Source organism: Brettanomyces nanus, chromosome 4 (assembly GCF_011074865.1).
Source record: "Brettanomyces nanus chromosome 4, complete sequence".
Classification (NCBI taxonomy): domain Eukaryota; kingdom Fungi; phylum Ascomycota; class Pichiomycetes; order Pichiales; family Pichiaceae; genus Brettanomyces; species Brettanomyces nanus.
This window is the reverse complement of record NC_052377.1, coordinates 579,803-603,138: the sequence shown is the minus strand read 5'-3', so window position 1 is coordinate 603,138 and position 23,336 is coordinate 579,803. Positions and strand designations below refer to the sequence as shown.

General features: G+C 41.4%; 7 protein-coding genes across 7 annotated transcripts; 5 read left to right on the top strand and 2 right to left on the bottom strand.

The window, feature by feature from the left end:
- Positions 1 to 127: 127 nt before the first annotated feature.
- On the bottom strand, positions 128 to 2,386 carry FOA43_003505 (uncharacterized protein; the record flags this gene model as incomplete). Its single annotated transcript, XM_038923756.1, has 1 exon — positions 128 to 2,386. One exon carries the CDS (start codon positions 2,384 to 2,386, stop codon positions 128 to 130), a length of 2,259 nt encoding a protein of 752 aa, XP_038779684.1.
- Positions 2,387 to 7,734: 5,348 nt separating this feature from the next.
- Positions 7,735 to 8,325, top strand: FOA43_003504 (uncharacterized protein; the record flags this gene model as incomplete). The annotated part of the gene is made up of 1 exon (XM_038923755.1): positions 7,735 to 8,325. One exon carries the CDS (start codon positions 7,735 to 7,737, stop codon positions 8,323 to 8,325), a length of 591 nt encoding a protein of 196 aa, XP_038779683.1.
- Positions 8,326 to 9,572: 1,247 nt separating this feature from the next.
- FOA43_003503 (uncharacterized protein) lies at positions 9,573 to 11,216 on the top strand (the record flags this gene model as incomplete). The annotated part of the gene is made up of 1 exon (XM_038923754.1): positions 9,573 to 11,216. One exon carries the CDS (start codon positions 9,573 to 9,575, stop codon positions 11,214 to 11,216), a length of 1,644 nt encoding a protein of 547 aa, XP_038779682.1.
- Positions 11,217 to 11,439: 223 nt separating this feature from the next.
- Positions 11,440 to 12,589, top strand: FOA43_003502 (uncharacterized protein; the record flags this gene model as incomplete). The annotated part of the gene is made up of 2 exons (XM_038923753.1): positions 11,440 to 11,445; positions 11,735 to 12,589. 2 exons carry the CDS (start codon positions 11,440 to 11,442, stop codon positions 12,587 to 12,589), a joined length of 861 nt encoding a protein of 286 aa, XP_038779681.1.
- Positions 12,590 to 13,380: 791 nt separating this feature from the next.
- FOA43_003501 (uncharacterized protein) lies at positions 13,381 to 16,503 on the top strand (the record flags this gene model as incomplete). The annotated part of the gene is made up of 1 exon (XM_038923752.1): positions 13,381 to 16,503. The coding sequence occupies one exon, from the start codon at positions 13,381 to 13,383 to the stop codon at positions 16,501 to 16,503; it is 3,123 nt and encodes a 1,040-aa protein (XP_038779680.1).
- A 40-nt stretch (positions 16,504 to 16,543) lies between these two features.
- On the bottom strand, positions 16,544 to 19,176 carry FOA43_003500 (uncharacterized protein; the record flags this gene model as incomplete). The annotated part of the gene is made up of 2 exons (XM_038923751.1): positions 16,544 to 19,066; positions 19,120 to 19,176. The coding sequence occupies 2 exons, from the start codon at positions 19,174 to 19,176 to the stop codon at positions 16,544 to 16,546; spliced, it is 2,580 nt and encodes an 859-aa protein (XP_038779679.1).
- A 704-nt stretch (positions 19,177 to 19,880) lies between these two features.
- On the top strand, positions 19,881 to 23,267 carry VIP1 (inositol hexakisphosphate and diphosphoinositol-pentakisphosphate kinase; the record flags this gene model as incomplete). The annotated part of the gene is made up of 1 exon (XM_038923750.1): positions 19,881 to 23,267. The coding sequence occupies one exon, from the start codon at positions 19,881 to 19,883 to the stop codon at positions 23,265 to 23,267; it is 3,387 nt and encodes a 1,128-aa protein (XP_038779678.1).
- Between the last annotated feature and the right edge of the window lie 69 nt (positions 23,268 to 23,336).

Sequence of the window (23,336 nt, the reverse complement as noted above, 5' to 3'; positions counted from 1 at the left end):
ATGCTCCTAATAAGAGGAGCAAAATCACAAAAATAGGAGCCTTGGCACTTACTACGTGGGGGTTTATAGTTATGATTACATGTTTAACTGTGACAATCTATTTAGGAGCAAGCCATTGAAAAAGTACTCAATTCCACGTTTGAAGGTTCTCAAGAGCCTCCTTTATTAAATGGGAACCCTTTGGGTCTAAGTTCAGTGCTACAGTGAATTGCTTAATGGCATCATTCTTGCGGCCATAGAACTTGTATAACTTTCCAAGTAGGAAATGAACGGATGCTTCGTCTGGGGCCATATCTTCTAATTTCTGGAAGTCTTTAAGAGCCAATTCGTACCGCTTCAAACTGAACAAAGCTTGCGCTTTCTTGAATAATGCTAGCATTGATAAAGGCTGCAACTTCGATGCGAAAACGTACTGTCTCAATGCCTCCTCTCTTTTATCTAGCTTCTCTAGCACCATGCCCACACAGCAAACGAGTATCACATTAACAGGATTGATCTCAGACGCCTTTCTAAAATGAAATTCCGCCTTTCTGAAGTCACCAAGCTTCAAATAAACCATACCAATTCCATAGAATGCATTGTAGTGTCTTTTGTCCAATGCGATAGCGTGACGGAAGCATTCCATAGCATTTTCAATGGCATCATTCGCCAAATATTCATGGCCTTGCAAAGTATAGGCATACACAAACTTCTTGTCAAGTTTGATGGCCTTCTGAAAGCACTTAATGGCTTCATCGGGTTCCCTTTTCAAAGAGTAAAGATTTCCAATGGCTATCCAAGTCTGCGGAGCCTGCTGGTTGATCTCATAAAGCTCATGCGAAAGGAAACTTAAATCGATCTCTTTATGTAAATGCCAAAGTAACGTGGAGTAATATTCCATGTCATCAACTCGAGTTCTGTCCATTTTTCGAAGTTTCACAAAGTACTTCTCGGCCCCTTCATAGTTTACAATCTCGAAATGCAATCTGCCAAGTTTGGCTAACACCCACGGAGTATTTCTTTCATTTTCCGGTAACGAATTGAATATTCGTATAGCTTTGAAACAGTCATATGAGCACATGGCCCTGTAGCCTTTTGCCATTTTCGAATAGACTGAGACTAAGTAATCGTCGTTTATATTCTTAAGAATGCTGTCCACCCTATCATCAGAAGCATACTGATCAGTACCGTAATTTTTGCCAGTGCTTCCCGTGACAATAGTAGCCGATGAGCCTCTGGAGTCTACTCCAGATCCTCCAAAAGTAGAGGCAATGACTCGTTTGATTCCGCTTGCAGTGTCTCTGGTGCCTATCGGCGAAGTATGGCCGTATGAAGAAGTGTTCAGTGACTGAGAGGCAGCCGATGAAATTGTAGACACACCGCTCGCAGCATTATTACCTCCTACAGTGCCAGAGAGCGTGCTAAGGGAGTGGTTGAGAAGCCTTGACGTGATAGAGGATGCGGCGCTACGCCCTTTCTTCCTTGGCATCGTATCGGAAGCGTATCTCCCAGAGGGAGCTTCTAGAATGGAATGAGTAACATGTGTGGTCCTGGGTGTTATGGCAAAGTTTGTGGGAACATATGACGACGAATTACTGGACTGCTTATCGTCTGGTGATGTCACACTTTCCAATACGTGAGTAGCCATCTTCGATTTGGCGATAGGGGTCTTGAATAGATTTGCTTTAGGCTCCGGCATATTCTTCCCCTCCATGTATCCAAGCGCCGGGGTTGCCTGGATTTTTCTGGTCAAACCTGCTAATGCCGTCATTGAATTTGTCGTATCTCCAACACTGGACCTAGAACTTCTGAGGGAATTCTTGACATCATTTGAAACCCGTGAGGTATGAAACAACTCGCCCGGTAAATCACCCATCGGATTACTCGATTTGTAGATGGAATTCACCTTAATTCTAGCGCCAAGCTTGCAAAGCTGTTCAAAAGCCTCGAAGATGTAAGGATTAAGTTTCAGCACTAGACCATAATTAAGAGCACTTCGTGTTGTGTCACCTACCACATAGTAAAGCTTGGCCAATAGCATATAGCACGCGATATTATCTGGCTCATATTGTTTCACCTCTTGACTGGTGATCTGAGACCACAAGGGCATTGTCTTCGTCAAGCTAGAGATGCCATCTGGCTCTTGTTCCAATTGAAGACAAGACTTGGCGAATATATAAGAGCAACCAACGTGTGTCGTACAGCATCGTGATGCAGCGTTATAAGCTGCCTTAAATCTGTGCTCTTTATAAATTGTTAGCGCATATAAAAAAATGGAGTCTGGGTTCTCGGAGTCTTGTGCCAAGAGTCGCTCCGCTGTAAATTCTGCCGAGGGCAGAAGCTCATGGTCCAAGCAGTAAATGACAGTAGGACGTAGCTGCTGTATTGATTGGTCTGGGATGTTCATTGAGATGGTGTCACAAAATAAATCACTAGCCCTATGGTCTTGAAGTAATGAATATATAAACAAGCGCTGAAAATCTAGATACTATACGTGAGGCTTTAGCTAATAAGATGGGAGATAGAGTGAAAAAAAAAAACATTAATTCGCGAAATGGCTACAATGGATCAAAGAGCTAACTAAAATGGAGGTACTACTTGGCCCCAGCTAGACAGGCCACAATAGCAGCACCCGCACCAGAACCATCGTCAGCCCCCACTAATTTTATTGGTGATCCATTGAAACTGTTCCAACCGTAAATATCTGCAAGGCCCTGTTGAACTCGCTCTTTGAAAAATGGGTATTTTTTGAAGACAGACCCATCGCAGGCGCAATGCCCAGATTTATATTTCAGACGCTGGCAGATGGCAGCTATCGCACATGCGGAAAGTCTTGCCGATCGAATGCCTATCAACCTACTAAATTCCTGAACTAGTTGCCGTTCCAAGATGGTACTTCTTACTCCAAAGTTTTTTCTTAGCATCGATTTGATCAGTCTCAAATCACAGTAATCGTCTTCCTCTGCTAATGCTGGAAAAGAGGTATCCATTATGAATGGCTTAGACAGCTTTTGCATATCCTGGTTCCGAAAAATAAGACCGTGGTTATGCAAGTCCATGAGAATAAGCCTGAGGATTTCTCCCATATAGTATCCTCCCACCATTTTCTCGTAGCTTTGTTGGTCAGGACGGGGTGAAAGCGTGTCAATCTTAATATCATACTTTGTTCTGGGAAGTAGTTTATGCTCGTTATCAAATGCACCATATTCTGTATTGATGGCTATATGCAGGGAAGAATAGTCCTTTTCGTTTGATAATTGTCTTCGAAGTTTAGGTATCTTGCAAACCTTATCGTAGTATGCACCGTTGATACCAGTTCCAAAAATCAACCCCATCTTTGTCTTGGGATCTGAATACTGGGAAGCAACCAAGGTGCCTGTCGTATCATTAATAAGAGCAGTTACTTTTACCGGTAAGCCTCTCTGATCAATGGCTGCTTGAAGTAAAGGAACCACGTCTTCTCCCTCAACATTACTAATGTCGAATCCTTTGGTCCATCGTTCAAGGATTCCCTCATTGATTTTTTGCTGGCGGGTAGGGAATGAGAATGTAAATCCTAAGGGAATCATATGATCGACAATCACTTCCTGGTACAAATCTTTCATAAACTCGGCTAAGCAATCTGCAATAAAAGCCCATAACTCTTCACAGGAGCACTTTCTAATTGTTTCTGGTAATGGATACTTGACATGCTCAAATTCATAGCCGCGGTTTCCTTGAAGTAGAACTGCTACTATTCTTATGTTGGTACCTCCTAAATCTATGGCTAAGAATTCCCCAGTTTCATTACCTGTAGCGTGATCTGTCACCCAAGTGGGTATCATCGGAATGCTTCCCTGTTCTCCGGAGAGCCCCTTTTCTAGTTCCAGTTCAAACGAATCTGTCAACTGTCGAAGCTTTTCCGTGGATACAGTGAAATCTTCTTTGATTTCATCATAAACTTCTTGAAGTCTTGGATTGAGATTGAGGTGTTTCTTGGTTGGAACTCGTTAATATCATGGTGGGAAATGTATTTGACGTTCTAACATACCAGTGAACTATTTCTACAGTGAACCATACCTGGGGGTGGTAGATGATAGAACTATTAGTAGTATGAGTAAACTGTTAGCGCTTATTTAAGAATCCTTTTTTATTTTGTAGCGACTACCGTTTTAAGCAAAATCTGGAAGGCTGTCCTAAGTGAAAAAAGGTTTTACCACAGAGGCAAGGGAAATAAAAAATCAAAGATATTAGATTAAAAGAACAGGCTACTGGTTGACGTCACATATTATTCTTGAGTCTCGCTAGCGTTTCAAAGAGGTCGCTTGTCTGATCTTGGCTTGACGAATTAGTAGAGTTCGGAGCAGGATTGACAGACGTTAAGGTATTACTAGGAGGTTGAGGTTGTGTGTGAGGGGGTGGTGGATTGGATCCAGGAACAGATGATTGAAGTTGGCCCAATAAATTTGCTAGCATATTGCTGTTGTTGTTGTTCTGAGGCCCATTAATAGCTACGTGTTGAGGAATCTGCATTGATTGTGGAATGAACTGTTGGTTTGGAGCCTGCTGTTGTTGCTGCTGAATCATTTGCAGTAGCTGCTGTTGAGTGTTACTGTTTTGTTGTAGCTGTTGCACCAGAGACATCATGGTTTGCATAGTGCTAGGATCCATATTATGCAGGGACTGCATCAAAGTTGTAGTAGGATTAGCAACAGGCGCAATGTTGCTGCTTGGATTGTAATAACCAGTCTGTTGTGGACGCTGCACTTGTTGGATAGGGGCAGGAGTACGATTGTATCTGTTTGGTTCATAGTAAACACGAGCCGATTGCCCGTACTGCTGTGACGGCTGCATTCGTGTATGTTCTTCATAGTATGGATATGGTTGACGAGATGGCACATTCCGTGCCGCAGCCTGCGGTTGGTAATATCCGGAATGGCCATTACCGCCATATCCAGATGTGTTCTTAACGGGGTAAGGATTAGAGCGACGTTTATTATCCCTATCTCTATCTCTATCTCTATCTCTATCTCTATCTCTATCTCTATCCCTATCTCTTTCCCTGTCCCTATCTCTGGACCTCTTTCCACTCATTCTGGCGTTACCCTCTCTTGGAGATTGCATTCTCGGAGGTCTCACCCTCGGAAGAGATGCAGGAAGGCTAGAAGAAGGAGAATCTCTCTTTCTAGAACGTTTGCCAAACTGTTTGGCCTTTGCAGCCAGAATGATTTCTAACGCAGAGTCAATTGTAATATCGGTATACTCGTCGAATTTGATTCCATCATCATTATCCCTTTCAAAAACCATTATGTTCACCAAGTTATCCTTATTCGTCAGTACAACAGCCAGAGCGCCGCCGTAGGCAGCATCCGTAACCTGTTCCTGAGGAACTTCATCAAGTTTCTCTGTAACTTTTTCTGTGTCCAAACGTAATCCATCATTCTTGAGCTTTTGCAAAATGTTCTCGTTGAAATCAGTCGTGGAAGAAGCGGTGAGAATTACTTTAATTTCTGAGGAAAGAGCTTTATGAGAGGTCTTTGCTTCATCCTCCACCTCTTTTGATAGAGACGGTGATCTAGATCCTGATGCCGATTCCGAAACAAGTCTGGTTCGTCCCTTAGTTTCTTTTTCCATAGCCTTCTGAATTTGATGCTTTGAGACCTCTAGGTGCATAAGTTTGTTATGAAGAGGCACGTTTTTCTCGCCTTGAATGGCCCTAGAACATTCCTCGGTGGTTTTGTACTGGATAAAACCAAAGCCCTGTTTCAAATTCACTTGCATGATTTTACCATAGGGATGGAAGATTCGGAAAACATCCTCTTTCCTAAGAGTATTCACAGCCAAATTTCCTATAAACAAACGCGATCCAATGGGAAAGTCGTCCCATTTACCACTGCTAAGGGAGGTATCTTCATTTTCTAAATATGCCTGATAGGCCTTCTTTTCTTCACCAGACATCGGTTCGCTAATATCAGGTCTTAGACAGAACGGATTAATAGGAACCTCCATTTGGTATTGGTCGAATTGTCTCATATGGGGCTTGTTGTAAGAAGTTGTAGCACCGAAGTTGAGTTTAATATCTGCTTTCTTGTCATGAATATCATTGTACGCTTTTAATACCACAAACTCTTTCTGTTCTGGTTCAAGATTGTTAAAGGTAGATTCTTGAGGTAAAGGACCCGTGAGGAAGAATGTCATAACATCGTTAAATATGGCGACATCGAAATCAGAATGATCGTCTTTGTGTTCTTCAGCTTCAGAAGATGACGAAGACGAAGATGATGATGAAGAGGCCGAGGAATGAGTAGAGGAATTTGAAACGGATGCATCATTGCTGTCAGCTTCGCCATTCTTCTCGCCACTGTCATTTGTTTCTTCATTTGTTTCTTCATTTGTTTCTTCATTTGTTTCTTCATTTGTTTCTTCATTTGTTTCTTCATTTGTTTCTTCATCAGTTTCTTCATCAGTTACTTCATCAGTTACTTCATTTGTTTCTTCATTTGATTCTTTATCAATTTCTTCATTTTCTGTTACCTCCGGATTGTATGTCTCTTTGCTTTTCTCCTCTGCATCGACATTTTCTTCTGGTTCGAATGTTTGCCCTATTGAAGGCTCTTCAGAAAGGGTCAAAGATGTGGAGGTATTTTCATCTGAGGAATCTTGACGTTCTATAGACTCTTCGCCTTTTTTCTCAGGTTCGGATTCGGAATTTTCTTCAGGTGTATCGTTCAATGTTGGAAGGGATTCTTCTACGTTGTTGGTGGACTCTGTATTGATAACCATGGGATCGTACTCATCTTGAGACGATCCGGAAGTATCTGATGCGGAGTAATCAGGCGGGCCTGTCTCTGAGTACATTACTGAAAAGATAACAATAAGCGAGTTTGGAAGAAGAAAGAAGAGTTCTCAGTGAACTGAAATCCGCGCTTTGAACAGAATAATAATAACGGTGGATAACCGAAGAAAAAAATTCACCAGGGAAAAGAGAAAATGGGTAGGTAGGGCGATCGGCGCAGATGGAGGGAGAACTGATTTGATACATTAACGTAAAAAGACAGGATAAGACACGGAATATAAATATAGCAGATACATAATCTTGATAGATAAGATATAAGCCCTAATAGAGAGAGGGGACAGATAAATGATAGAATGGTTTGGAAAATAAATAGTGTTGTAAACATGAGCCCACGCTGATGCCAGATAGAGAGAATCTAAACTCGGTTTTCGAACACTCAGCTGCGTTTTTCTTGATTCAACTGAAGTTTAAGCTCTCGTTCCTTCTCAATTCTCTGTCTAGTCTCCTTGGAAACATTGGAAGAATCATTACTGACGGTTCTATCGGCAGGACACGGAACCAAGCTATTAGCGACGGCCAAAGTGAACGCCACCATAAAAGTGCTGGAGAATATATACTTTGAAATCAGATGTCTGCTGGTGGCACGAATATACATCGAATGAATAAATAGAGATGATTATTGGTGAAACACTGGAGAGACTTCAGAAGAGAGAAAAGGCTATCGGTTGCAATCTAAAGGCACAAAAAACCCGGGTGATCAGCTCAGTTTTTACGCACCAATTAGAGAAAAGAATTTTGTCGCTGGTGGCATCATGCGCGAAATATAAAATATATGCTGTACATATGTAAAGATCATCATGTGCTTTGGAGTCAGGTGAAGAATGAGTTTCTGATTCTTTTCTTCTTTTCTGCTCATTATAAATTTTCGATTACATGGACGATTAGGAAAAGATCCCTATTTATCACTTTCGGTATTCAGTATGTTCGCCAAATCTGCAAAAAGAGTATGCTCTTCTGTTGGCCGTTTTGCGGCTGTAAGGGCAAAGTCATCACTCCCCGAGAAACTCCCCGAGAAACTCTCGGCTGTTCCTAACAAATACAATTCCAAATCATCAGCATTCAACCTTAAGCCAAATATGTCGGACGGTTTGTTTTATCAACCTGCACCTTCACCCCTCGATCCGAAAATTACACCAAAGGCATTTTTACCCGATACGGATCCAAGAAAAGTGTCTGATCTTTACTATCCCGAAGAAGATCGATTGATCAAAGACAACGTTAAATATATGCCAATAATATACAAAGCGAGCCGGGCCAAAAATTATTCCATGACCAAAGATGATGTTATAGAATTGCAGAAAATGAGAGATGCTGGTGCAACCAGAAAGCAGATGAAAGAGAAGTTCAAAGTGTCGGACTTCTTTATCAGCATCGCCACAGAGTCCAATCCAGAAAAGATTATTCGGGAGAAGAAATTATTGAAAAAGCAAGTGAAAAGATGGTCTGCAAAGACATCCGTTGCTCGAAAGTTGAAGGAGAAGCAAAAGCTAATGTGGGAGGCCGACCTTTGATATCATCCTGAGGATTTCTGTAAATAATAACATATAATTGTGAGTCAGTGTAGTTTAGGAGAAGATGATCCATGTTTGGCACCTTTTTCGTCAGCTTTTCAAGTTTGATGGGCTGGTTCCTTGAGACTCTTTGATGATGTCGTTAGGTAAATCAGCAGACAAGACATATGCCTTGTGCCATTACTTATCCTCAATGCTCTATAGTGATGAATAATCCCTGGTAAAAGTCTTCATCGCTATCTCAAATTTATACTCTCAACAAGAATAGAATAACTAACTTACTTGATCGATTCAATCATTTACTACAAATATTGAATTTAAAAGAGAATAAATACAACTTGAGTCAACTGAAACGTTGTTTATGGCATATCCGCAGCAGCCACAAATCTCTTCCATCTGTATCGCATAGATGTAATCGGCTTTACACTGGGATAATATAAATGTACAACAAAACATGTGTTGCGAGAATTACTTGATTCTTTTTCAGACCGCACTGGTGTCAATCTGGAGCACAAATCTACAAATTGCTGTCAAACATAAAAATAGATATCCAAGTGGTGTACCATATGAATAGATAAACATTCTAAGTCGTCTTCTGCCTGAACCACCTGGTTTGACTTGAATCTTCCTAAGAAAAACCCTCCCCACCTCTCCAACTCTGGCCCGCCAATTATGTTCCTATAATGGTCGCGCGCCTTTTCAGATAAACAGTGATAAATAAAATTCAATGCCTCAACGAATTTATTTTCCCTTTTTTCTTTTTTTTTCCTGTAAGCTGTCCCCGACTTCTCTTACTTATTCTCTCGACAGGTACGTGATCATTTTTTTGGGGTATCTGTAGATCAAAGCTCGACAACATACTGTGTCAGCGATTTCCAGATGTACTTTGGCCAACAATAAGAGGATTCTATCAATATTTACTTCAAAAGATGAGCTATAGCGACAATCAAGCTACAAGTTTTCCAGAAGAGCAAGCTCTGCGAGCACAGCAGGAACAGAAAATCCAACAGATGCTGCAAATTCACCAGATACAGCCTATTGAACAATCAGAAAATGTCAAACTACCTCCAATATCTTTTCTCTCTGGGTCGTTGGGAAACGATTCTAATGGCTCTAACAAAAATCTGGATGCTAACTTTCTTACTGCACCCAGCTTTACGCCATTTCCGGGTTCGTTTCCCGCTTTAAATACGGCTAAATCAAAAATTTCCATTCATCTCCCTTCAATATCTTCACTTACAAGCAATATGGCACCAGTTAGATCCTCGAGAGACAACAACACAGCAAGTACAAATGACCAATTGGCTGATGGAAATTCGTCAACATCGATGCGTCTTCCCTCGATGACTTATCCACAGGGGACTGTTAGGACTACTCCACCCACCAGTAACGAGTCTGAGTATGGGAATAATGGACAACAGCAGAACGCCACGTCATCGAAACCAGATCTCGAATCTGAGTACCATCGCAGAGCACATCATTCTCGCCATCGGCATCATCATCGCGTGGAAGACGGCCTTGGTGAAAAAATCAAGGAGGCACAATCCCAATTGAAAGACGGTGGCCACATTCATATAGTTCATGAACCGCACGGCGATCATCACCATCATAAAGTGTACGTTCATAATCCATTGTCTTCGGCTACAAACGAGGAAATGGCAGGATTCACATCGTCTCAGCAACAGCAGCAGGAACAACAGGAACAACAGGAACAACGGGAACGGCAGGAACAGCAGGAACAGCAGGAACAGCAGGAACAGCAACAACAGCCCCACGAATCACAACAAGAAGAACATACTTTCACTAAACCATCGGCCAACAATGAAAGTACAATATTGCAAGGGGATTCTACAATCGCTGATAATTCAACCACTTTGAATCAAACCACTATTCTTGACCAGTCAACGATTGCGGCACAAATTGCGGCTCAACCTTTTGAGAAAGGCCGAATGACCGTTACATCCTGGAATGTGCTTGAAGAAGTTTCAAAGATACCGAGAAAACATCTTGGCTCTATAGTATACGATGAGTACCCTACATACCATACTGCGATCAGATATCTAAGAAATATGAGTGTGGTGGACTTAAAACTGCTGGAAGATGATGAAAAGCGTTACTTTGAGGTGGAAAAGAAGCGCAAGGAGTTTGGAATACACCAGAACAAGCGAATAGAACTTCTTCCTGACACCATCCGCAATTATATCAACTGTACAATAGACGTGTATGTTCCTTATGGCGCATTATTTGACAATCCTAACGTGTTTGACAATCGCGTGTGGGGAACAGATATTTACACAGACGATTCCGATATAGTGGCTATCTTGTATCATTGTGGAGTTCTTCACTCGCAAGATCCTACTAGGAAGCGGTCAAAGAAAGTTCCAAGGAGGGAGCAGCAACAACAGAAAAAAGATCTCATTTATTCGTCGACAACGCATGAGTACCAGTTCACCAACTTTACCGGTGCAATTACTCCTGGAAACCAAAATAATCTTCACAATATCGTGAATGCGACATCCAATGAAGATGATGCAGCAGACCTTATTGTGACGTTATTAATATTACCGACGTTGAGGAAGTACCAAAGATGCTACAGAAACAACTACAATTCCAGAAGTTGGATTAACCACGATGGATGCTCGATTGCCTTATTTGGTGTGAGATGGTGCCAAGTGGGGGAAGGAATATACTATGGAGGTATTTCACAGCATGGATCATTCAGAAAAAGGCTGCTAAATGAGAGGCTAGAGATTGCAGAGAAAGCACGTAGACAGAAAGATCCAGAGCCTTTTAAAGGCAACGTTGAAAGGAAGGAGACTAAAGAGACCATAGGACGATGGGCTGCAGATAAAAGGTTCTGGAGACAAAACATAGGTGATTCAAGTGAATAGATAATTAAATAACTGCTTTAACTTGATTTCAGAAAAAGAAACAAAAAACATATATCTTATTTAGAGGCGGTGTTGATGTTACAGCCATCCGTCATCAGCTTGACTTGGCTTGGCATAAAAGTGCACTCAGTAAAAACAAAACAAAAAACTTGGTGGTGTTTGCCGCATACAGACATAGACAGGTTAAGAGTATATCGTGCCAAGAGCGTTTGTACAACAGATTATGTTTGTGTGCAGACCCTCCTTTGCTTATTTACCGGTTAATATACAGAGTGTATTAATAAGGAAGAGCCGAACAGTGGGTTGACAACTCCGTCTCGCGGTGTGAGAAGGAAAAAAGGAGAAAAAAATAAAAAAGAAAGAAAAAAAAAGACAAATGGTAGTTATCAGAGAGAGAGAAAGAAAGCGGAGAGGAAAGAACCTGATCGTATTACCATCTTTTCTTCCTAATAAAGCTAAGTAGGGCTATTTTTTTTAATCGATAGGATAAGCATAGAGATCAAAAAATGATACAGCAGAGGCAAGCTGATCTCGCCTGCGAAATGCCTTCTCCCGGTTCATCCACAATAGTGGGAGGAGGTCTTGAGAATAGTGGCAAAGGCGATAAGACGGCGGTTGACTCGAACATTCCTTCAGGAGTGAGAAAATTTGTACTGTCTATATGGATACGCTGGTCGAAGCTGATTAACCGAATACGTTACATCTCCGAGGCATGTATGGACTCTGATGAGATTACAGACGAGTTGTTTGACGATAGTACGGTTACGGTTACCGGATCCCAGTATAATGGACAGAACAACGATAACTGCAACTGTAAGGTATGCAGATGTCGAGGAAGTACCTCCAAATGTCAAAACAAAGTCACCACTGGTGATGCCAGCAACACTCGAAGTCTTCCTTCAACTGTTCGTGCCCATAAGATGATTACATTGGAAGATAGACTGTCATTTGGTGATACCACTGGAACTACCTCCGATAACAGGCATGCTATTAGCCTGACTTCTGAATCAGAAACCACGTCAGAACCAAGATCTAAGGAGATTTTGATGCTGCATGAGAACTCTAGCCAACCATTCATAGGCGGGGAGAAGTTGTGGGATGCACAGAACAGGGCTTGGCTTACTCCTTCTACAGAAAATGCCACTATACAGGGGCAAATGCGTTTGCTGAAGAAACAGCAGGCTCAAGAACTTAGAAATCATGTGGTTTCCAGAGATTATCCCATAGTATATCGAAATTTAGTGGTTCAGAACCGAGCGTTGAAACATCCATTGAATCTCAGAGATCTAATGAAGGTCCTAGAGGTTGGCTGGAACTGGAGCAGAACCTTTGATACCGGATCTGTATCACAACGTCCTAATCATGTTAATTGATTGATTCGGAGGGAGGGGAGGGGAACGCTTTTCTTCTTTTGTTGTTGTTGTTGTTAATTTAATGATGGGAACTCATATAGAGAAATCGCACATGTACCAATATTTTATTTATACCCTTTATTATCCAAAGAGACCTCTTTTGACCGCCAGTGCCGGTACGCTTTTATTTATTTCAACCATTCTCATGCAGTTTTCTAGAATACAAATTTGCTGATTGACGATTTCCGCTTTCCTTTGTACCAAATCATTAACTTCCTCTTTCCCACTCACACGTCCATTACTAAACGTTACTAGATGATTCTCTTGTAATCTTCTCCTAGTCTTGGCCATACTATGCTTAACCTCCTTGCTGAGTCTTTGTAATCGCTTCATCTCTGCATCTAAGTCCTCTTTCTGTTTGGCGATCTGTTTCTGATTTTCATAGATAACTTCTACTTTTGAAGACAATGGTGTTTCTAATGAACCGTCCCTGAATTGTGAGCTGTTTGAACCTTCACTGGTCTCGGATACCTGCACGGAAGATTGGGTTGTAGGCGAAGTAAATGATGATAGCGTTCGACTTAGATATTTCTTGTACCGTGCCGTTAACTGGGCATTGGCTTTTATTGTTTGGTGTGCCTGCTGAAATTGCTCTTCAAGCGCTTTGTCGGACATACCGAAGCTAATGGAGACTAAAAGGAGTAGTGGTTCCAAAATCATTAACTGCATCTTTTTCACGCGCATATTCATTTATCAACATGTTTCTAAGGGTTTTTTAATTTGCGTTTGGTTACCCCTTTCTTAACGGGCCAATGATCGAAGCCGCTATTCCAGCATCTTCATTCAAGATCAGCGAACTCTCGGATAATCCGAGTCTCAGAATTACTGCTTCGTCCCTTTCCTCTAACAACCAATTATTCTTGGGCCTATCAGATGGCAAGCTCTTGCTCTTTCAACTCCCTACCAAGCAGGATGTCGTTAACGAAAAGTCACAGGAGTCTGGCACAGGTACACTAGATTTCTCTAAAATTGAAGAAGAGGAGCCTACTCTTATCAATAGTTTACAACTAGAAAATCCAGTTACTCAAATCGAGTATCTAGAGTACTTGAACTACCTTGTGCTTCTCAGTAACAAAACGGTGCAAATTTATTCCATAAACTCCAAACATCAATTGAAATTGGTAGATAGCTTCCAAGAGTTTAACTTCAATCTTATAAAAACGTGGTCTGACACCGATAGTAACGCTATTCTTGCCAATTCATCCTTTTCTGGCATTGATATGGGGGGTGACATTAATGAGGAAGACAGCGAATACGATAACCAGGATGAAGACTCTATATCACTAGCGACTGTGAAATTTCAAAATAGACCCAAAACTGGTACCGAAAAAAAGTTCATAGAAACCCATTCCAACTGCCATTATCTTTGCATGGTGTCTAAACGGAATCTGGTAGTACTCAGATGGGGGTTGAAAGACTTCGAAACTAAGCTCGAGTTCAAACTATCTGACAAAATATGCCTTCTACAATTCCTCAACTACGAGACGCTTTTGATAGCACTGGAAAGTGGTGATTTTGTGAAGATGAATATCAATACAGGAATAACGAACCCGATACAGTTTCAGTTTCTTAGTGGCAACGGTAATCTTTCATCAATATCAAAATCCTCCTTTTTTTTTGGAGCCACTAATAACTCCATTACGGAAGCATTCAAAACCGTAAATGATAAGCAATTGGTTGTACTCAAAGATGGTAATTTGATCAAAATGAACAATAGCTTGGAACCAATAACGTTTCATCGCAGTTGCCATTCCATTGACTTTAAGAATCCAATGCCGGTAAGTCAATATTCTACGGCTGCTGCTAGAAGTGGTAGCCAGAATAAGCTCAAGGCTGTCAAGTACTGGTTTCCTTACATTGTTGTAGTGTACGGAAATTCAATAGAGATTCACAACTTGGAAGACTTCAGTCTGGTACAACGGCTAGGAGTATGGAATCCTAAAAAGCTAGGAAATGTGCTGAGGGTAGAAATAAACTCAAAGAACATGCTTTTAATTACCACCAATGGTGTATTCAAATTTCTAAGGACTAACTACAACTACCAGCTATCTCAATTTGAAGAAATTAAGGATTTCAACAATGCTATCTGCCTACTTGAGAAGTTAAACCCCATAATTCTAGACGAGGGTGTCGAGGATAATATAATTCAAACCGTCGAACATAGCCATTCGGCAAGGCAGCTTAAGTTCATGAAACTTCGGAAATTTCAGCTATTAAAGGCTCAGGAACTTTTAGAGACCGGTAAATTCGACCAAGCAATGAGGCTATTCATTGAATTCATTGCCTCGCCTAGCTATGTTCTCCAGCATCTTCCAGAAAGGATTAAAGAATTTTTAAAGGAGAAGAATTTTGAACTACTTCTTGCAGAGGCAACAAATGATATAAACGGCACCAAAGATGTCAAGCCAGAGATATCTACCATGACATCTGATGCTCAGTCAGTTACACGAAGACAAATTTCAGGGCTACACATCAAGCGCAAAGATGAAAAGATGCTCAATGAACTTATAACATACTTGACCGATTCAAGACGAAAACTCACACGGTTGCTCGATCCAGATCAACCGAAATTCCAATGGCATGGATACACCATATCGCTATCCCTTTACGAAGAGCTTCAAACGGACTCGGATTTATCAGCCACAGACAATTTAAGATTAATAGATGATCACTTGCTTGTCTGCTATATTATTACTAACCCCAGAATGATTGGCCCGTTTTTCAGAATCCCCAATTACTGCAGTTTTGAAGCCGTTGAGGATAAATGTCTGAAATTGAAATTGCATAGCGAATTAATCGACTTCTATTATGTTAGAGGAGCGCACGAAAAGGCTTTGCAACTTTTAGAAAGGCTTTGTTTTGAAAATCAAGGAATAGATAACCTCGATGACAGAAACAGCTCCCTATCGCTGATATTCAATGCCGAGTACATGGTACGGTACTTACAGAAATTAACCAACAAGAATCTCGCCTTGATTCTAAAGTATTCACGCAAGTTGATTGAACTAGATTCTGGCTACTTTAAAATGATTTTTATGAATAACTCTAGCGAATCCGTGGGATTGGACAGGCTTAATGTACTTTCCTATGCTCAAAGGCATAACTGGACTGATGTTCGCATACCATATCTTGAGTATGCTATTTTTGGGTTAGATGATCATGATGAAAGGCTTGTTAATGCTTTGCTGGGATTTTATTTCGATCAAGATCTCTCAAGAATTTACAACTCAGTTTACAAATTGTACAAATTGGGTAATTACAATACAGGAAAGACCCTGAAGAGGTTGAACGATTTGGAAAAGTCTTCTCTTGATGATAAACAGAAAAAATTGATTTTGAGGTTGAAGATAGACCCGCTCCGCAGGCTGGCCAGACACGAGGACGCTTTACATATATTTTTGGATGATTTGAACGATAATAGAGGCGCAGTGACGTACTGCTTAGATGTACGAGATGAGAATCCGGAGAAAGGAGTCAGTCTCATTTACAAGCTTTTGACGATCTATCTGGATGGAGGAGACACTGCTTCCATTCTGAGTTTTCTTAATGATGTAAGATTGAGCTTTTTGGATCCTGCATCCATCACCGAAAGACTTCCTGATACGATTCCTCTCAAAATTATTACACCATTTTTGGAGATGAACTTGAGAAACATCAACTCGGATATGAAATCTACCACGTTAGAAAGCGAGTTGTTGAAATCCCGCATGATCAACTCTAAATACAACAAACTTCGGCTACAAAATGAGCATTTCACACTCACTGCCCATTCAACCTGTCCTGTGTGCCAAAAGACATTTGGTGCCACTTCAATTCTAAATCTACTTCCAGACGGGACAGTGATTCATTACGGTTGCTCACGCAACATGAAGTAGTTTTGTATCATGCCAAAAAAATTATATTAGTATATCTAGTTCATGCAGTGGTAATAAAGTTAACAACGCCGGAAGAGTACTTGACAAGTTGGTCCATCTTATCATTCTCGGTAGAACTGACTAAAGTAAGTTCATCTATGGCCGCAACAACTCTAAGGGAATCACTGTTCTTGCCATCAACGGCAAGACTTCTAATATTATGAAGGGTGTCACCATGGAATCTCAAAAACATGGTCATTATGACAGTTAAAATTTCAAAGTTAGTGTTCTGATGGAAACCAAAGCTTAACGCCTGGAAGAACCAGAAAATTTCGTCATACGGAGCAGATGTTGACAAGGATCTCACTTCCAAGTCCGTGCTAGCAGGAGATGAGTCTACCAAGTATTCTATAAAGGCGGAGTAATTTCCATCACTGGCCTGGCCTGCGGTACGCAAAAGGTTGGTAAATTTGGATTCAAATTTGACACCTTCATTGCTCCTAAGATCGAGAAGCTTCGAAGACTCCATCTGAACATTCTGAACATTTTCATCTGCTCTCTGAGAGCCATTCCCATTCTCTTCTGCAACCTTTGCCTTATCACCAACAACGTCACCACCGAGCCCCATAAAGAATGGAACCGACTCGGGTTTCTTAGGAGGTTCAACTGGTTTGTTTCTTAGTTTGATGTTATCAAGATGAAGTAAGGTAGAAAATTTGCCTCTAGAGCAATGAGAAAGAGTAACAAGGGTCGAGTCGATCTGATCAGCCGATATATAAATGCCTCCTTGAGAACCATCTGAAGCATCATTCTCAACAAACGCACCTTCAAGCACCGAGGAGCCTCCATCACCACTGATGTTTGGAAGCATCATATTGGCAAACTCAGATTCATCCTCAATATTTTTGGTGGAAACAGGATGGAATTGGGCCTTATTGGTCCATAAGGATATACCAACTCCATTGACATGAGAGGTGGCCATATAGTCTCCATGAGGAGATATTTTAAGGCACGTGGCAACATTATCAAGCTTAATGCCATCAATGCATCCACCAGTAGGAAGATCCCAAGTACGAATAGTGCCATCAAGAGAGGCGGACACAAGCCAGCGGCCGTTGGGAGTGAAATCCATTGCAGTGATTCTATTTCGATGACCATATAATCGACGAACAATTCGTTGCATGGAAACATCAATGACTACAATAGACATATCATCAAGTGCCAAAGCAACTAGATCAGAAGATCTATGGTACACAAGCTGTGTGATTGGGGCTTCTAACTGCATTTTACCAAGGAAACGTGACTTTGAGAAATCGTAGAAACCAACAATACCATCTATACCGCAAGAAACCATTTTCCTATTCATGCCATCAACAGCAACACCGGTAACAGCCTTTTTGTGAAGTCTATACAGCTTTCTCAGAATTCCACTCTGCATGTTATAGACACCTATGCCACCCTTACTGGAACCGACAAGACCGAAGTTTCCACATTGAGTCATGGCGACACATTTAACAACACCTCCGTCTATCGTGGCAAGCTGATGTTTACCAATTTTTCTATTACGAGAGCTCCAAGTTCTGGCAAATGTCTCTTCCTGATGGGCAGTAAGAACATTATCCCACTCACCCTCTCTGGAATTTTCTTGAGCAATCATGAGAATAGGAGGAAACTTATCCTTATATTGAGATACAACACCGGCAACACGTTTACCATTCTTTTCACGAGACTGTTTTTGGGACATTTCTTGGGACTGAGCGTCTTTCCGCAAAGAAAACATCCAAAGAGACTTATCCTGTGAAGCGGATTGGATATAATGAGAATCATCATCGGCAAATAAAAGACATGTAGGCGGAGCAGAGTGACCCCCACGAGATCTAAGATGCCTAGGAGGGGACACGACGGAGCTATTAGTTGTCGAGAGAACAGGATCAAATACAAATTCCTTGATTGTATTATCGGGACCTGTTGAAACTACAATAGACTGACCATTGAGGAAAAGAGATTTCGTAGCACCACCATATGCCTCTTGATGGGCATTACGAAGAATATGGACTCGACATTTTCGAGCCAAGTCATAGAAGAAAAGCTGACCTGAACGGAGAGAGCATACACAGTGAGGAGTTCCATCCGTGCGGAAGGACAACGAAGTTATCTGGCTGCATGATCCTGTTGAGGCATGCTGCAAAATCTTATTTTTCCGAATATTGTAAACGGTAAATTCACCAACATCGTTGCCAACAGCGATGACATCAAGGGCTGGAGTGGGCTCAATACATGTGATTGCACCAAACATCTCCTTTTCAGTAGTATATAAGATCTTGGTAGTTCTAACGTTCACCACAACCAAGCAAGACGATGTAGCGACAAGTATTTTGTTGACATGGGTGGGTAAATGAGCCGTGTCCATGATTGAACCATAGCCGGAATTCAGAGGGATGGAGGAATAATAATCTGTGGCATACTTTGATTCTGAAGTCTCCTTTTCAAACACATATAAGGTAGACATCGTAGATGCAACAAGATAACTTCCAAAAACGGTAATCTTTAGGATTGATTCAGTAGCTGATTCAGGTAGGCTCAACTCATGTTCAAGTCTTCCTCTGCAAAAGATACCTATTCTCTTGCCGTACGTACAGAAAACATATTGGAAATGAGCTTCAATGGAGGTAATGCGTTCCGGTGTTTGTACATTGGACACAAACAAAAGATGAAGAGTTGCAGCATCATAAATTTGGAAAGATCGGCCTACCACAGTAGCTATGTAAAAAGTCTGTCCTAAGGTACCCACTGCAAACGGGGTACCATCAGAAACGTGACCTATGGTTCTGAAAGGAGAGAAGATATGGGAATAGCGAGTCACCTTCGAGGATCCCAAATCTGCTTCGAGCTTTCTCTTCTTTTCTTCAACTGGCACAACCATGTTTGAAAAGCTGAAAGGTTTAACAAGATTCAAGAAGATTAGGATTAACAGTTTTATTACAATGATAAATAAAAAAAAATCCTAAAAAAAAATTTCGGTGACTTTTCACTTTGAGCTTCGCACGCAAATTGTAAAAGGATTTAAAGGACGAGACATAATATTCAGAGCAGACACTTAGTGAATGTATCTCAGAAACAAAACAATACACTACAGTATAATTGAATACATATATATCCAGCAAAACCAAATGTACAAAATACATCTTCTTCGTGGCATACAGTAATCATTTAATATAACAACAGACCCGCCGATCGACTAACACTGCATGAGCATGTGCAAGAGCAGCGCCTGAATAAATATAGCTCCTACAAACTTCAACCTTCCACAGCCCTTCTTCTCAAAACAAGATCGGAAACCACATTTTCTTCCTCTTTTACTTTGAATATAATTCCAGCATCGAAAATTTCTTTAGAGCATGTCATCTGCGGATAAGGATACCAGATCCCAGAGCTCACAAGAATATACAGGCCGTCAGGCTATCCCAATCACTGGTACTTCGGGCGCTGCATCTCGAAAACAATCCAGCAGGGCTATGTCCACGAACTCTGCCTCTTCGATAGATTCGCTTAGGGAACGTACAGCTATGATCTCAGTGGATGAAAATATGGAAGATACTGGTGACCCATTAACTATTGACTCTCTTGAACAGCATCGTAAAGCTGCGGCATCGATTGCTCCTATTCTAGAAGGTTTTTCTCCTGTTCTTTCGAAATCCGAAGTAGTAAGTCCTGCACAGAATCCCTTGTCACGTACAGCTTCCAATATCAGCTCATTAAGTATATCACATACACGATCAGGAACATCTGCAATACCCCAAATGATAACGACCGGAACAACAGGAGCGCATACTGCAGTTGCCGAGGCCTCTCATCTAATGGATACCTCAACTTCTCCTCTGACATCTTCACCAAGCTCTGTCGAAGGAGGATCAAATTCAGGCAGTTTTATCAACGTTCAGCAACAGTCTGAAGCAAAGTTCGGGAAAAAGTCCAGATCGTTCTCTGCATCTCTGCCTGAGCATCGATTTCCTAGGAAACAGAAAGTGGGAACTATTGGAGTTTGTGCCATGGACAACAAAGTTCTCAGCAAACCATGCCGTCAAATTTTGAACAGATTAATCAATCATGGAGAGTTCGACACTGTTATTTTTGGCGATAAGGTTATTTTGGACGAATCCATTGAGAACTGGCCTACTTGCGATTTTCTTATTTCATTTTTCTCTACCGGCTTCCCGCTAGAGAAGGCAATTGCCTATGCCAAGCTTCGCAAACCATTTTTGCTTAACGATCTAATCTTACAAAAGGCCCTATGGGACCGTAGATTATGTCTTGAGATATTGAAGGCTGCCAAAGTTCCAACACCCTATCGCTTAGTTATATCCAGGGATGGTGGCCCTCAAGTCGATGAAGATCTGAGAAACAAACTATTGGAGATCGGTGTACCCTGCAACGAGGTCCCTGAACCAAAATGGAGAATGATCGATGACGATACGTTGGAAGTCGACGGCCAAATAATGAAGAAGCCATTTGTTGAGAAACCAGTGGATGGCGAGGACCATAACATTTATGTTTATTACCCCAAGAAAAACGGTGGTGGTGGTAGGAGACTATTCAGAAAGATCGGAAATAAGTCCTCGGTATTTGATCCAACTTTAAATCAAATTAGGGACAGTGGCTCTTTTATTTATGAGCGATTTATCGACACAGATAATTTTGAGGATGTCAAGGCGTACACTGTGGGTCCAACTTATTGTCATGTGGAAACTAGAAAGTCCCCTGTGGTTGATGGTATTGTTCGCCGCAATACCTATGGCAAAGAAATTAGATATGTAACTCGATTCTCTGAAGAGGAGGAAGAGATGGCCCGCCGCGTGTCTACTTACTTTCAGCAAACTATCTGTGGATTTGATCTATTAAGAACTTGTGGTAAGAGTTATGTGATTGACGTGAATGGATTCTCCTTTGTCAAGGATAACAACGAGTATTACGACAAATGCGCAGATATATTGAGAAACATGTTCATCACTGCCAAAAGACGGCGTGCGTTGGAATCACCGGTGGGTCACTCAGAGGAAAGAAAACAAAAATGGGTGTTCAAAGGCTTCGTTTCTGTAGTTAGACATGCCGATAGGACGCCTAAGCAGAAGTTCAAGTACTCGTTCAGGTCTCCTATCTTCATTTCTCTATTAAAAGGATATAAAGAGGAGGTGATTATTAGAGAAGTTAGAGATTTGAAAGTAGTCTTGGAGACTGTTCGTGTTGCTTTAGAGGAGCACTTGGAAAATGCCAAAAAGTTGGAACAATTGGGCACTGCATTGGAGAAGAAGATGTATTTTCCAGGTACAAAGGTTCAATTGAAACCTGCCCTTAGTGAGAACGGCGAGATCGAAAAGGTTCAGCTTATTCTTAAGTGGGGTGGCGAGCCGACCCATTCTGTCCAATACCAGGCTAGTGATCTCGGCGAACAGTTTCGTCAGGATATTCAGTTGTTGAATCAAAAGGCGTTGGAGGATGTTCAAGTATTCACATCTTCGGAGAGGCGTGTTGTGGCCTCTGCGCAACTATTTTCAAAATCTTTCTTATCAGTAGATCGTCTTCCGGATGCTTTTTTGCAGGTTCGTAAGGATTTGCTCGATGATTCGAATGCTGCTAAAGATCTTATGGATAAAGTGAAAAAGAAATTGAAGCCATTACTTCGTCAGGGCAAAGAAGCTCCCCCACAATTTGCCTGGCCTCCCAAGATGCCTGAACCGTTTGTTGTTATCAAGAGAGTTGTGGAGTTAATGAACTATCATCATCAGATCATGGAGAAGAATTTCGCCACGAAAGATATCAACAATTTTCAAACTTACTGGTGCTGTGGCGAAGATCCTTATCTTTTCAAGGAGCGGTGGGACAAATTGTTTCAGGAGTTTGTTTCCGTGGACAAAGTTCACCCATCCAAGATTTCTGAGTTGTACGATACTATGAAATATGATGCTCTTCATAACAGAGAATTCCTACAAAGAGTATTTGATGACGAAGATTATAGAGGAAAGGAGACATTGTCTCATTCACTTGTGAAAGAATATCCAATCAATGTTCTTGCTATGAATGATTTCAAGGTCAAGGATTCAGTTCTGGATCCTGCGCAGAATCCTGCAGGTTCTATTGGTTGGGTTTTGTCGTCTAGTCACAAACCTTCTTCGAGGGAGGATGGCAATTCTCCATTTGACGATCCGAAGTATGATCTTCTTAGAGAGCTTTACCGACTCTCAAAAGTACTTTTTGATTTCATTTGTCCGCAGGAATACGGTATTGAGGATAATGAAAAGTTGGATATTGGTCTATTAACATCGCTGCCGTTAGCCAAACAAATTTTACGGGATATTACCGGGATTAAGGAGACTGATAAGGCAGCTACGCGGATTTATTTTACTAAGGAGTCACACATTTATACCCTTCTCAACGTGATATACGAGTCAGACATTCCTATGAAGATAGCAAGAAACGCTCTTCCTGAGCTTGATTACCTATCACAGATCGTGTTTGAGCTTTACGAATCCGAGGACAGCGGTTACAAGAAGCATTCGATACGTCTGTCACTCTCACCCGGCTGTCATACACAGGATCCATTGGACGTCCAGTTAGATGATCGTCACTACATTTCTTGTATCAGGAAAATCAATTTGACTCGTCATTTGGACATGGATATGGTTCTGCAGAAACTCAGGAGTAGATTCAGCCGTGTTTCTCTTCCTAAGAAGTTCACACCTGTGAATATTACAAGTCCGTTAGTCGGGGCTAGTCCCTCACCTAGGTAATAAATAGCAGCTACAGCTTTTTTAAAGAATAAAATTGTACCCATTCCTCACTTGGCAAACCTCTACTGC